At 40.8% G+C, this 15,279-nt stretch overlaps 1 protein-coding gene across 7 annotated transcripts in view; it reads right to left on the bottom strand.

The window, feature by feature from the left end:
• The window catches only part of LOC133969206 (R3H domain-containing protein 2), a 49,686-nt gene that overhangs the window by 12,341 nt on the left and 22,066 nt on the right, over window positions 1-15,279 (bottom strand). For 2 of the 7 annotated variants that reach the window (XM_062405518.1, XM_062405527.1), the window contains exons 6-17: window positions 13,828-13,914; window positions 13,519-13,642; window positions 12,743-12,821; window positions 11,951-12,010; window positions 11,181-11,321; window positions 10,352-10,460; window positions 8,161-8,256; window positions 7,495-7,544; window positions 3,713-3,948; window positions 2,758-2,924; window positions 1,698-1,796; window positions 545-838 (exon numbers count right to left, since the gene is read on the bottom strand). In XM_062405518.1, the coding sequence (XP_062261502.1) occupies window positions 545-838; window positions 1,698-1,796; window positions 2,758-2,924; window positions 3,713-3,948; window positions 7,495-7,544; window positions 8,161-8,256; window positions 10,352-10,460; window positions 11,181-11,321; window positions 11,951-12,010; window positions 12,743-12,821; window positions 13,519-13,642; window positions 13,828-13,914 (1,542 nt within the window). The remainder of the gene's footprint in view (window positions 1-544; window positions 839-1,697; window positions 1,797-2,757; window positions 2,925-3,712; window positions 3,949-7,494; window positions 7,545-8,160; window positions 8,257-10,351; window positions 10,461-11,180; window positions 11,322-11,950; window positions 12,011-12,742; window positions 12,822-13,518; window positions 13,643-13,827; window positions 13,915-15,279) is intronic. The other 5 variants (XM_062405546.1, XM_062405536.1, XM_062405554.1 and 2 more) reach the window with 5 other exon arrangements.

Here is a 15,279-nt window from a genome sequence, read left to right as displayed (position 1 = left end):
AGCAGGTCAGACTGGAGCCGGACACAGAAACTGAACATCGGTACAAACCAACTGCAGCTTCTGCTCTGATGAAGAAGCTGTGGCGCTGATCTCTGAGCAGCTGAGACCAGAGAAACTCTGTGTTTTCACTGTTTCCATAGTTAAGAAGCAGTCGGTCACTGAGAGGCTGCTCCACGAGAACGCGCTCTGCTTTCACTGTGTCTCTCTGAGCGAGTGCGCGAGGCGGGGGCGGAGCTACGGACCGGAGTGCTATCTGGGGCGCACACACACACAAACACACACAGACACAGTCACTCGCCCGCTCCTGATACTTCATGACGGCCTGATACGATGTTTTAAAAATTATTGTGACTTAGTCAACCACCAACATTTTCGTCTCGTCAACGAAAGTTAAAATAGATTTCGTCATAGTTTTTATTTTCAAAGATTCGTTTTCGTTACGTCTTCGTCATGGAAAAAAGGTCGTTAACGAATATATTTCGTCATAGTCTTCGTCAACGAAATTAACACTGTTACACCTACATCGGATGCCTGAGAACGGTACCTGTTGCGGTGGAGGGGGCTGCATGTAGCCTTGTGGGGGAGGTGGAGCCTGCATTACAGACTGCGATGGGGGGGGTGGTGGAGGTGGAGGATGAGGGTGTCCAGTTGCAGGCTGGTACCCAGACGGAGGCTGCATAGGCTGGCCTGTGGTTGCCATGATGTAGCCGGTCTGTGGAGGGGGGTGCTGGGACAGCACCGTGGGAGCAGCCTGATACATAGTTTGAGGCTCAGGGTTCTCACTGGACCCCTGCCGACTCAGCGTCATCTGGTTGAACTGGGGCGCCAGCTCTTCTCCCTGGGAGGAATGGGAACTATGTAATTAGTGGTCATTTGCAGTTGATGCCTCTATATAAGTAACTCTAAAGGTGTAACTGAAGGCTGAATGATCAAGAGTGATTACTAGCATAGAACATTAGCAACAGAGACATGAGATGTTTGATTTTTTCTTTACATTCAACTGTTGGGACAGAAAGGTAGAACATTCCCCAACATATATTTCCTGTAATGTTTGGTTCTATGCTAACACAACTGATGTGGCATAACATGCATGTTTGGCTGATTAGGATAAAAATCCATTATTAGATGGATTAGTTTGAGAAGAGAATTTCACAGAATTTAGCGGTAGACTGCTACATTAAATGTGCTATTTGTAAGTCTTCTCTGCCACATAATTTGCTCTCATGCTTTTGGGGATTGATTGCCAAGAGCTTTAGCCATCAGTGTGCTTAAAAGAAAAGAGGTTTCAATACGCCCTCTAATCTGTGATATATCTTCAGGACAGACTGGACACTACAGTGACTCACTATCGGAAAGTGACAAGACGGGCTGGCCGCTGGTTAGCATCACAAATTCAGTAGAACAAAAGAAGTTATACAAGTTTTTTGATGGAATAAGACACAAATATGGACAATCATTATGGTCCTGAATATGAAGAAAAAAGGCTTTCTTGCTCTGACTTTAGTCAGGCACACAGGAAGTAATACTGGATTGGTTGAGAGCAGTAAAGGCACAATTCTTACAGTTGTGAATAAGAGCCAGGTGAGACGAGTGCAAGGGTCTTTAGCAGAATACAGAATTAGTTAAGTGGGAGTGTGTCAGTAATGCAGAGTTTAACTGGATTAATATAAAGAGATGAAGCTACAAGGTGTCAGTACCATTGTGTACTGCTGGGGAGGAGAAACTGGCAGGAGAACCTGGGGGCAGGAAGGGCTGGAGTAGGAGACAGGCTGAGAGGGCTGCAGAGATACCACCGGCTGTGCATGCCACCAGGAACAGGGAGGAAATGAAAAAGGTATAAAGAGAAATTAGCAAGCCAGCGAGGAGGAGTAGAAGTAAAGAAGGGAATAAGGGGAATGAAGAGAGATTGGAAAGGTGTGGGTTAGAACACAGAGGAAAAGTTGTTAATAAACAGATGGACAATAATGGAAATAAAATGTAGAGTCTGACTAATAAATAAAAGCAGTAAAATAATGAATATAAAATCTAGAACACTCAGATTTCAGTCTAAATTTAAGTCCAATTTAACAACTATTAAAGGATGAATGTGGTCAGAGGACCAAGAAATCTGTTAAACTGACACCACATTAGTAATGATCTACATTTTAACACATTTTAACCCTAAAGGCCGGCGCATGCTTCTGCAACTGCAGCTTTTCATGCAGCTGTGTCTTAGGACTCGATTTAATTTATGCTTCTCAAACCGTTGAGCGTGTTACAAAGCAATTCTCCGCCAGAACACTAGGCGGAGTAACTTGTTTTGTCGAAGACGACCTTCTTGCTTTTTCGTCAACTGTTTGTTTACATCGCCACTGCGGCTCCTCATAGCCTTTTTCTGGCAGACAAATCCGCCAGTCAGTGACGGGTTATACAAGTGGTCATACTTTCGGATCTCTTCTGCCAAACGCTCTTCTATTCGGTCAATATTCGTTCTGCTAAATCTTCCATTGTTTCTCCAGGTATTATGTGGCAGTGGCATGAAACCGGAAATGCGACTCTGGAAAGGTGGTAGTTAGCAGACCAATACCATCCCTTGCGGGCTGTGTGAGGCTCGTGGAGCTTTGCCGCATAGTTAGAAAAAGCATGTAAGAAGGGATACATAAGCAGGTAAGGGGACCGGAAGGGCTCTTGCGCTTGCAGGCCCGTGAAAACGCAGAAGCATGCGCCAGCCTTAACCCCAATATCACTGGGTTAAAAACAGCTAGTGGAGGTAATTACCTGAGCGATCATGTGGTTTCCCATGGGGTGTTGCTGTGGGGTGGGCAGCAGGGCAGTCTGAGGCTGAACCTGGGGCTGTGGCTGCTGTGATGGGCAGGGAAGCAGGCTACGGCTGGACTGGGAGGCTGCGGGTGGGGGACACACATCAGGACTGACTAGGGACAGGCCTAATGATTCAAGAAAAAATATGATGGATACAGGATATAATTATGGCATTAATGTCTGCGCTGGGCAAAATGATGAACATAAAACACCTCCCATTAAAAACAATTTAATTATTTATTGGCATGCAGGTATCCCTGTATTCTCGATCTTATGTATAACAGACCACTAGAGGGCAAACTCAAACTAAAATCCCAGCTGAGGAAAATTCTGTCTCTAGGCTAAATGTATTGGGCCACATGTCAATAATAGATACCAATGACTCCTGATTGTTGTAACTTGCAGGAAATGTTAAATATAACTTTCTCCATTTCTATGTGAAATATGAAAAAGTTGGGGTTGCATAATATTTGAGGTTGTATAAAACCTCAATGTATTTTGCTGCCACAGTGGAAATAAATTACTAATGAGTGACAAAGACATAAGTGACTCTGAATAACTCTTCAGCAGAAAAAAACAAGAACTCTCTCATCATGTCAAGCAGCAAAGAGTAACCAGTGTCACAGCATCCCATTAAGACGGTAAGAAATTGAACAGCTTGAGAAAATAATTCTGGGCACTTCCGAGAGCCTGGCAGAGGAAAGTGTGAATATTTGACTGACAGATAAAGCTCGTCAAATGTGCAATTTAGATTCTACTTTTCTTGGAGGGTATGAATGGTAAAAAAACTAGAAACAGATTCTGCATATTCACATGAAGAATCTGAGAGTAAAAGCTAACACTAGGCTCAATTACATTAATCGCAGAGACTGACATTTCCCCTTCTTCCTCAACTCGTCTCTACAGTCCTCACCAGATCGAGAGCCTTTGCAGCTCCCCTGTGATCCTTTGTTGCTGCCGAGGCTATCCCCTCTGGTGAGAATGGATATGCCAGAGAAGCTGCTGGCCTTAGTGACGGGTGGCCGGAGGGTGCGGTTGGAGCTTTCTGAGTCAGTGCTGCTCCAGGGCCGTGGCTCCAGGCATTTCATGTCACTGTCTGTGCTGCTTTGACGACTGCTAGATGCCCGACTGGAGCTCTCACGATTCCCTCTGAGAGAAGACAGAGGGGGGGGAGAGAGAGACAAATAGATGAAATGATGGGGAGTAAAATGGGTAGATGCAGGAAAAGGGAATAAAAAGTAAAGAAAAAAAGGTGATATAATTGGAGTGTTGAAGTGAGGAGAGTTAGGAGATAGGTTAGAGATGTGCGAGAATTACAGAGAGAAGAGGTGAAAAATAAGAAGTCAGAGGTGGATAAAAAGAAAAATGTGCAAAGGTAGGAAGAGAAATATATCAGTAACAGGGAGGATGTGCACACAGAAGGAGAAAGGAATGTAGTTTGGTGCAGAACCAAAAAAGACAGTTAGACAGAGCGGGATAAAGGGGGGAAAGAAGCAGAAGAGCGAGAGGGGGTCATCAACAGGTAAAGGAAACACACAGTTCCACGGTCTTTAGGGTGGGTCATTCAACACAGATGCATATTGTCTAGTTTCATGGAACCACGATACAAAAGTCAGGCAACAAACCACTATACAATATTGTGTCCAAATCTTTAACATACAACCACGTACGCATTCACACACACACAAACAAACAAACCCATCCACAGAGAAAAAAACACACATGCAGGGAGAAAAGATGCCACACTGAGGTGTAAGAGGGTCTTACACACCAGATGAGACAAACTTCCATGAGTTCAACGCACAGAAGACTGAAGACAACATTCACATGAAGGGCGATCCAGAATGAGCACTTGCATACAAACGAGTACATGTTGAATACAGATAAACTGTAATACATGCACGTATTGTATTTAAGACAAGGATTGACGTACAAGACACACACACACCTGTAAATTAATATCACATGTACACAAACACCCAGATATTAAGAACACTTGTACATAAACACTCAGACTCACACACACTATCTACAAAATAACCACTTGCTACCACTGGTTCACCACCATGAGTCTTTAAACTATATTGCTGTATACACACTCTTTGTTGTGATGCTGTCACCCTGGATAAGGGTAGCTGCCAAGAAAACCAATGATCACACTGTAAGCGTAACCACCACTGTGGGGGAAACCCCTCCATCACAAGTGGATGGTTGGGTCTGCCATTGAAATGTCAGCATTTAGAATATTATGATCCACTTGAAGGTGTCTTACAGTGCATGTGCTTGAATATAACAATTCAAATAAAGATAAAAAAATAAAAAAATAGGTCAGCTGTGCTAATTAAAGTATTTCAGGTATTCAATTTGATGTAGACAGACCCACAACTCTTCCCTAGAGACAGCAGAGGGGAAAAACACCAAGGCAGCTGTAAGTACTTCATTTTTTCATCCACTTAGGACTAGAAGAGGGACATGAACAGATTCTGTCTGTGTAGAGAGAACAAGGGTAAAATGAATTCAAAACACATACGGCTGACTGTGGGAATCTCCATGACAAGAACAGGGATGTGGTAAGGGTTTAAAACCCTAGCGATAGTGAGTGGCTGTGGCTGATACATATTTCAAGGAGACTGTAATTAATGGAGGATCTATTTTGAGTCATCTCTCACCACAGCCTATTTTAAGGAAGGCTGGGTGCTCTGCCATTCTTTGTACAGGCAGGAACACACTTGTTCGCTTCGCTCTGCAGACAAAGATGAGAGCGGGATGGCGGGGAGAAGGAACAGGAGGGATTCAACTGTTCATCACATGATGTTTCATCTCCCCCCTCCTCATGACGGCATTGCCCATCACATGCACAAACAGGACAAGCAGGGAAGCTAGGCTGTTGTTAACATGTGGTTCCATCAAACTCAGGCTTTTAATAGATGCTGAATCAACCCTTGTTTCACTGGAGCGCTTCTTGTTTTGGTTAATTTCAGAGAAGCGTGTGATTTTATGGTGTTCATAGTTTAACAGCATGAATTCTTTAAAAGGTGAACACCTGATATACCTATGAATGTAATGCTGGGCTTAGGTTATTAAGGTCTGTTTTAGTTTAAATGCAAATAGACTAAAATAGGCATAAACAAATATACATACATCATTAATGCCAATTAAGATCATAAGTCAACCTCTGAAAAAAAAAAATGCAAGCAGCAAAAATGTTAAATGATAATGAAGCAGGGAACAAATTCAATATAGTGTTGTACTCCAGTACAGTCTGATCAAACAACTGATTAATGTTGGTTATTCAATATTATATTAATTTAGAGAAGAGGTAAAAAAAAACAATAGTGTATCATCTAAAAATGTTTAATTATTGGCCATTTTTCTTTGTTATTTACGAAAAATAAAATAAATAAAATTTCCTTTTCTTGATACAAGAAAAGGAAAGAATAAATGGAAAGAATATATAAGAGTTGGTATTCTGGACGGTTGGGGATGGGTTTTCATCATAAAAATGAAAAAAACTTTTGTAAACATGATGACCACAGTCATCAAAGTCTCATACTTCTTATTCTTCTTTTCTACTTCAAGGTTCTTCTGCCAACAAATATCTCTGTGTTACTATGCAACAGGTGACATGTTAACAAAAACTACAAGACTAAGTCAACCACAAAACAAACAGGTTACTGTGAAGGTAATGCAGTTACTTTATAAAAATAATGTAGTTGACAGTGGATGGGTAAGTAGGTCAATCAGTCCCCGGTGAAACCACAAAGCAGCCATGCATGGGCTATGGGAAGCCCCAGGGTGCAGAGCTGGAATAGCCATCAATCAGCCGACTACGCCAAGCAAAGATATAAAAAACACCACAAGTCACCACTATCATCACCAAATCACTCTCAGAAATGGGCATGGCAACACACAAGTCAAGGTCAACAGCACCCCAATACCTAAAGATCTGCCTCCTCTTTTGAGAGCTAGAGCAGTAGCCCTCAGTTGAAAGTCTGTTGGGGTTAACATTGGGAGAAAATGCTGGGGTTACAGGACTGGATTGGAGAACAGCAGAGGGTTTAAGGGAGGGTGAGTTAAGGAAAGGCGGGAGGTAGAGGTGGGCATAGTAGTGTAGAACTTTTACCCCTGAGAAAAAGAAAAAAAGAATAGATAGAGCTCACTAGGCTGAAACTGTCTGTTGAAAAGCCCACGCTTCCTCTTTCTCTCTCTCAGCATATTGTGTACTAATCTTTCAACCTTAATGGCAAGGGTGCCAAGGGATAGAGGCTGGCTGTAACTGCTGTGCGAGGTAACTGGAAGAAAAAAATCCACTACCTAAAATCTTTCTCAAAGACCATGTGTCCTTTACAGCCAGATTGAGCCTAAAGCAACTTCTTTAATTGTAGATGTAAAAATCTGGAATAAGAGAGAAAATTTGCACATGAATACTGATAATTTTCTTGGAAACTTGAATAAAAACTATCCGATAAATATGTTGCTTTTAGGAATTCAGCTAATTCTACACAAAGGGGACTTTGCCACACATTTGTAAACTCAAGTAGCCAGAATCAACCTTTAATGTTTATGCTTCTGTAGCCTTCTACCTCTTCTATCTAAAACCTAACAAGGAAACAGTAGCTGTAAGGGGATAGGTTCAGAGAATGGATTCTTGTGTAGTGCACACACTAGAGTCTCCAATAGGATGCATCATCTTACCTGCTGTCGTTGATGTATCCATTTTGAGAAGACTGTAAAAAATAGGACACCTGCACATTATGAAATGCTTCATTCAACCAGGAGCACTTTAAACCAACATTTTTGGCAAGTCAACCTATCTGAAGTTTAGAAGTTTGACATTGTGCATTTTAGGATTAGATATCGCACATCACTTAAAAGCTATGGTTTCCAATCTGCGGGATGGAGCTGAGAATCGCAAGATTAAAATATGACCGGAAGACTATTATTAACGAGGAAAAGAGAATAGTGTATTGTGGTCGAAAAATGTTTTACTTTTTGAAACTTCTGGAATGGTTGTTCTTGCTATATATTATCTTGTTTTACCTCTTTAGGCCGTCAAAACATAAAACTCATAGTCTGAGAAAGTACAAATCATTCTTGAAACAAACTTTTAAAGATTTGCTACGTTTGATAAGGAATCAAAAGTAAAGTCTACTTTAATTAACAAGGACAAAACAATGGGAACCAAGTACAATTACTACCACTACACCAGTCATTAAACAATTAGTTTTATTATTATTCTAATCAAGACAGAAGGACCTCTCACTACACAAGAGAAAACAGGCAATTATAGGCAATTGATTTATATTTACAGTTAATTTGTTCTTGCCAGTGTTTGTTACTCTGCCCAGGTTCAAAACTTACTTCTCGAGCAAAGATCCTGTCTCGTACTCGCTGATACTCCTCTTCCCGCTCTTCAATTGACTTGCTACGCCGCCCGTCCTGCAATGGCACACGGATCTAACATTTGGGGAAACAATTATATGAAAAAAAGGTGGTTAAAATCTAAAACAGTGAAAGTAAAACGTAAAAGGAGCGCTTTTGAATGCTGTCCAATTATGTATAAATTAGTCTTAACCATTGTCAGGGGTGGAAGTTACCAGGGTAAGAACGTGACTGGGAGACAGGGGGTAGGAGGATTGAGTAGGGGATGAAGGCCCTATGTTTGCACACTTTTAAAACTGTTTCATACAGGGTTAATTTGTTTCGGAAGAACATACTGTGCTAGGTATCGAATAAAAAGTTAGGAAGATGAAGTAGGTGAAAGGAAAAATCAGGAATTAGAGCTGATTTGCTGATGTCTGGGTCTGTTAAGTTAAACATTGCCAAGGGTAAAAATAATATCTTGAAGGTATCTTCACAGCATGCATGTCTTGCAAAGACAGTGATTACTCTTTCATGTAAATCTTGGCGGTTATCCCACAAACAAAAATGACTAGTTGGTCAGTATTTGTTTGTTCTTTCATCATGGGCCACAGAGAAAGACAAGGAAATGTATTGGTATCCTTACAATGCATACTTCTAGCAGTAATGATGATGGAAATTGGCCTTTTTCCACCACACCCCGCACATCGACAAATCGTTGGTACACTGGCTCGCCATTGTCTTTAATAAAAACTATCTTTTGTCCATTTCTCGTGGGGAATGAGACATTCCCCATTTTCTTTTCTTGACAGTCGCCACAATACTCAACAGCAATAATAAGTTGACCATGACCTAACAGGCATATAGTCAGCAGAGACTAACCTGAAGCACATGTCAGTCTATAATCTAATGCAATTTTATTTTGTGCAAGAATTTACTTCTTTCATAAGACTTTTTGGACTTCTGACTTCTGTATTTATGAATCGTGGCTGGATTGCTTCATGGGTCCTCGAAAGCTGGAGGTTCCCCACCCCTGTCTCACAGGGTAATGTCAAGGGAGCTATCCACTAGCTGAAGTTGGGTGATGCAATAGGACTATGACTGTGAACATCAAAGTAAATCTACTAAAGAATCACTTCAAATAACGAATCCACCGTTTGAAGTGGCCCAATTTCAGCCAAGACCTTAATCCAGTAGAGATGCTGCTGAATGACCTCCAGAAAGTAATTCACACTCGACATGGGAAGAATAAGGGGAAGCTGAAGTAGTTCTTTGAGGAAGAATTGTCCAAAACTTGGTAGCGTTCTAATCTGCGACTACATAAAATGCTTGTTTAAGGTTTTTGCTGCCAATAATGGTTTTGCTCAGTTACTTAATCCCAGAACTCACTTTTTCCCCCCACCAGCAGTGTGAATGTTTCAGGGTTGTATTCAATAATGACACAAAATATAGTGTGTGTGTCATTTTGGTCAAGCTCATTGAGTTTGACTTAACTTGCATATTTTAGGTGATATAACCGGGTACACCCCGGATTTCTTTCCACTTTATGCTAAACTAATAAACCCTGTTCTTTGTGTAAACCTTTGTCACAATCTATCACACCTGCTGTAAAGATGAGCAGCAATAAGTCACAGTGGCCTACCATCCAAACAACAGCAGCAGACAATTGAGAGTGGAATATGTTAAGAAGCAGAATCAATGTTGAAGATTGGAACACTTATGATCAAACCATTTATGTTGTTTAAAATGTAGGGTTTAATGCTTAATTGAAAATACTCTTAATACTACTTCTACTACTACTCATGTCCTTAATTTCCTCTTCCATTAATTTTATTTTTGCATCGCAAAAAGCTGATGTCAGGGCTAAAAGGTTTCCTAGTTCGCAAACAGCAGTTTGATTAAAGATTTTCACCACTTGATTAATGGCAAAAATAATTAGCTGCAACAGTACTATCCAAAGATATATGAACATTTTAAACAATATCATATTAATAACATTTATGAATTTGATCTTTGACTATGCTTTTGTGTTTGTTAACACATTTTTAATGCATGACTTGTGACATGTATTTCATGGTAGAAGCAGTAAATAAATATTAATTTCATCTCAAACAATGAAACAGACGTACACAAAATGGATAGAAAATATGATACAGTTAAAAAACAATACCTGGTATTCATTGCAGCCTACCTGATTATCATCCTTGTCCATGCTGGCATCATCTCTCTTCAGGATGAATTTCTTCTGAAAGTCCACATTACGCTCATCCTTGATGTGTTCAGAGAACCTTTGCTCAGGGCTAAAGAAAAAATAATTATAAGTATACTACTATACTTCTACTAGTATAATACTACTAGTATAATACTATAAGTACTTTCTGTCTTCTCTCAAACAAATTGACTTTTCAAATTTAAACTGTAGGTTACCGCTACACACCCACTGTGTAAATGCCACTGACTGAGGTTAGCCTCTGCTGTTAAGTACACTGATGATTTTTTATATTTTATGCATTTGGAAACATTGCATTTATTATGACGTCTTTTCCACTTTAACTTATTCCAATCAAAGAAACATTGTTTGCATGCATGCACACACCATGTACTGTCATACAGGCTGGTTGCTCTATGAACAACAGCTTCTTATTTACCGATAAATCTTTTACATTGATTTATGAACACATTGTATGGCTATTGGATTAATCTGTTCTTCTGTTGCATGCTGTGTTTCTAGTGAAGTTAAATCCATTAGGGTTTGTTATTGTGTGTTGTTTATATTATTCACAGAGCTGCCTTTATTGCACTTTCACAGCAGCTACAATACACATTTCTACCACTAAAATGTCTGGACTGGGGAAAACTATGTATACGCAATACTGTGTTTCTTCAATGTTTGAGTAATTTCAGTACATTCTATTCATGGAGGTTGTATATGCGGATTAGAAAACAATAATCCACAGAGGTTTATCAGGTTTATGGCTGTAGCTGCTGAAGAGAGGACTTCATTCAGGAGCTTCACTCACATGCGTGTGTTGCCCGTCTTGTTGATGATGACAGCCTTGCCAGTCTGATCCACATTGTGGTCCATGCCGAAGTAGGCAGCCACACGGTGCAACAGCATACGGTGATAAGACGTCATCTGTGGAAACTTCTTATACTGGTTACTGCAGGGGACACGACAGACAAAGATGTTAGTATCATATGCTACACACTGCACTGTTATGAACATCATGTGTCCTTTCTTTGAACCTTTTAAGTAATATAAGAGAGGATTGTGCGTCTTGTCTTTATACAAGGACAAGCATTTTAAGGGATTCTGTGAACAGAATCCCTTAAAATTCTTTGAATAAAGACAAATTTACATACAAAACAGTTTTCTAGATATTTTCCAGAACAGTAAAAAGGGGTTAGTAAGTTGTTTCAACCCCTAAAATATATCCTGTTATCTTGTTCCCCCACAAGAATTATCAGAAAAGATAATTTTTTCAGAATTTTGAGGTTTATGACAAGCAGGATGTCAAACTTAAGGAACTACTTATACATTTATTGTGCTTAGGATGATATACTGCTTTCAGACAAGTTTGTAATTATAATATCTGAGTCTAGTAATACTATTCTGGTTACAAGGTAACACAGAGGCCGACTGTGAAATACTACCCTAAACTTGCCCCATAATATCAACTGCATGTTGCCATACTTATCTCATTACCAAAGCATTCTATAAATAAGAAGGGATGGATTTAGAGCAGCTAAATTTAAATACAAGCGACTGGTTATGAAGAACGTGGCTTACTTGTCGTCATTAATGAACTCCAGGATATCTTGTTCTAGTTTGAGCAGCATCATTCGATCCCTGCTGGGCCAGAAGGGGAGAGAGAGAGGGGGGGAGAGAATCAGTGTCTTGAGTGTTGTGAGCATACCAACCAAAGATCAAAGGGTGGAATATAGAGCAATAAATGCTTCTAATAATGGTTGTAACACTGATGAGTAAAGTTTCAACCCTTTTCACTCAGAGTGTTTTTTTATCTGACAGTCTTACAATAACGTGTTGCCCTGCGAATATGAGACACTACATAAATAATTTATCTTTAAAAACCTATAGATAATATTATTAGACCACAGAAAAATTCAAGGGTCTTCGCCTATTGACTGATAATGGACTATACAATTATATACAACAGTTGGATAAATGTAAGTTTGAAAATGACGCAGAGTTGATGTTTCCTCCTAAACACTGCGCAATCTGGTGCTTCTTTTGATTAATCAGGTGTTTCCATTATAGGCAGTTATTGTGCTCGTCAGATGCGCGGCCATCAATAAAACTAAAAGGTTAGCAGACTGCAGGCCAGGGAAAAAGATGTAAAAGCATTTTGTAGACATTTCATTTATCCGTTAAAGTTATAGGCAACTTAATCAAGGGACAACAAAATGTACTACTTAATTACCTAACTTTGTGATAAACTGTTTAATGCATCTCAGCAGCAGCTAGAGCAAAAGTGAATTTGTGAAAGACATTAAATTACCAGTGTTTGTCACTTTTCTAATGTGCTATTGTTTTTACAGCTATGCATGTGGTATATCATACCTGGGGTTGTTTTTCAGTGTGTTGACCAGAAACTCGTGAACATCAATGCCCGTGGAATCGGTGTATTCCTGACTGGAGTCTAACAAGAGAGAAGAACAAAGTTAATAATGAGGCAGGCAGGAAGAAAGAGTTAAGACACTGAGTGGGAAAAGAGAGCAGGTGACTCTTCTGTTAAGTGCAAGTGAGAAAGAAAGTGTAAAGTAAGATTGTTACTAAGCATAGCTTTGCCCCTCAACACTGCAGCAAAAACATTCCAGGTTGCTCGGGAAGGATAAACATAAGAAGTGGATGAGATGCGAGCTAGCTGTTCTGTTCTTTTACACATACACACACAAGCACACACTTCAGGAGATCATTTTCCAGAATTTTCCACTACACTACACAGTTGGGCATTGTATGTCTGTTGCTCTCAGAGTCTAATGGTGCCTCTGCAGAGAGAGGGAGTGAGGCAGGTAATTAAAAAAAGAAGAGAGGGGGTTCCAATTATCTTCCAGAGAAATTAGCTTGACATATTGGTTTGGCTCCTTTGGGTATTAACAATGGACATTACACATAACAGTCGTGCCACGACAAAAAACTTTTTTAATATACTTGTGCAGGAGGTATTAACTGAGACTGTTATTTACCATTTATTGTATTTGTAGGGAGGGTAAAAAAAACAAGGAATGAATACAAAACTTAAATCTTGGCTTGTTTAAGATTGCACCAAAATGTGGTTAGAAAAACAACAGCAGGCTACAAAAAATTAATTAAATTAATTAATTAATTTAACTTGCCACGTGAGAGCATCTTTCGTGGAGTCTTGTCCTTCTTCTCCTTCTCATCATTTTCATATTCATCCTTTGATGACTTCTCCTCCTCCTTGTCTGATGGACAGCTGATGTGAAGCTGGATGATATCCTGGAAAACCACATTCAACTGCTATGAAAAAGTACGGTATAATTTTGGATCTTCATTTTTTTTTTTTTTAGTCTATTGAGTAGTGTTAATCCCACAAAAACTGCAGTTACACACTACTTAGTTTTACTGCGGTGAATAAACTAAGGTTAGAAGTTAGGGGATGAAGTCAGAAATAGGAACAGTACCGATTCTGGAGTTCCATCAATGGAGAATGGACCAGAGGACTCCTCACACACTGCCAGACTCCGTACCAGCTTCAGTTTGGCATTAGACTGAAACACAATCACAAGTTCATTAATTTTATAGCGACTTGTTTTTGGTGTTTTAGCATCTTCACTGAGCATTAAGTAATGACACTTATGGCTCACATTGCAAGTTGCAAGTGAAAAGATATAAATCTGACTGCACTATGATGACTGATCATAGTGCGATGTAATGATGTTAATTTAATATTGGCCAGAAAAAGTTTATGCGGAACATTAAAATATCGGAATGGCCTTTGATTTTCAATACGAAATGCCATCACCTGATCCAGTTATACATTTCTGTGAAATTTTATCTTAATTTGCTCGTGAATTGTATATTTTTTGCGATCACCACCAAATGTTAACTATTTCACCTTCAGGTCGTAGTGAACATTTTCTAAAAATGCTGTCAAGCCACTACAGATAAATTACATTTACGAAAATAGATTACATATATGTGGACAGCATCCACTGAGTGGATGCTGGTCTCCGCCAGGGCTGCGCCTTGTCACCAATCCTGTTTGTGATATACATGGACAGGATATCGAGGCGTAGTCGGGGTGGGGAGGGGTTGCAGTTCGGTGGTCTGAGGATCTCGTCACTGCTTTTTGCAGATGACGTGGTCCTCATTGGATCATCGGCCTGTGACCATCAGCACTCACTGGATCGGCTGGTGGCCGAGTGTGAAGCGGCTGGGATGAGGATCAGCACCTCTAAATCTGAGGCCATGACTCTTAGCAGGAAACCGATGGATTGCTTACTCCGGGTAGGAAATGAGTCCTTAGCCCAAGTGAAGGAGTTCAAGTACCTTGGGGTCTTGTTCGCGAGTGAGGGTACTATGGAGCGTGAGATTGGCCGGAGAATCGGAGCAGCGGGGGCGGTATTGCGTTCGCTTTACCGCACCGTTGTAACGAAAAGAGAGCTGAGCCGCAAGGCAAAGCTCTCGATCTACCGGTCGATCTTCGTTCCTATCCTCACCTATGGTCATGAGGGCTGGGTGATGACCGAAAGGACGAGATCACGGGTACAAGCGGCCGAGATGAGTTTTCTCAGAAGGGTGGCTGGCGTCTCCCTTAGGGATAGGGTGAGAAGCTCAGCCATCCGTGAGGAACTCGGATTAGAGCCGCTGCTCCTTCACTTAGAAAGGAGTCAGCTGAGGTGGTTCGGGCATCTGGTAAGGATGCCCACTGGGCGCCTTCCTTGGGAGGTGTTTCAGGCACGTCCAGTGGGGAGGAGACCTCGGGGAAGACCCAGGACTAGGTGGAGAGATTATATCTCAACACTGGCCTGGGAACGCCTCGGGATCCCCCCGTCAGAGTTGGTCAATGTGGCCCGGGAAAGGGAAGTCTGGGGCCCCCTGCTTGAGCTGCTCCCCCCGCGACCCGACCCCGG

This window comes from Platichthys flesus, chromosome 2 (assembly GCF_949316205.1).
Source record: "Platichthys flesus chromosome 2, fPlaFle2.1, whole genome shotgun sequence".
Classification (NCBI taxonomy): Eukaryota; Metazoa; Chordata; class Actinopteri; order Pleuronectiformes; family Pleuronectidae; genus Platichthys; species Platichthys flesus.
The sequence above is the reverse complement of the archived record's forward strand: the minus strand, read 5'-3'. Positions and strand labels throughout refer to the sequence as shown.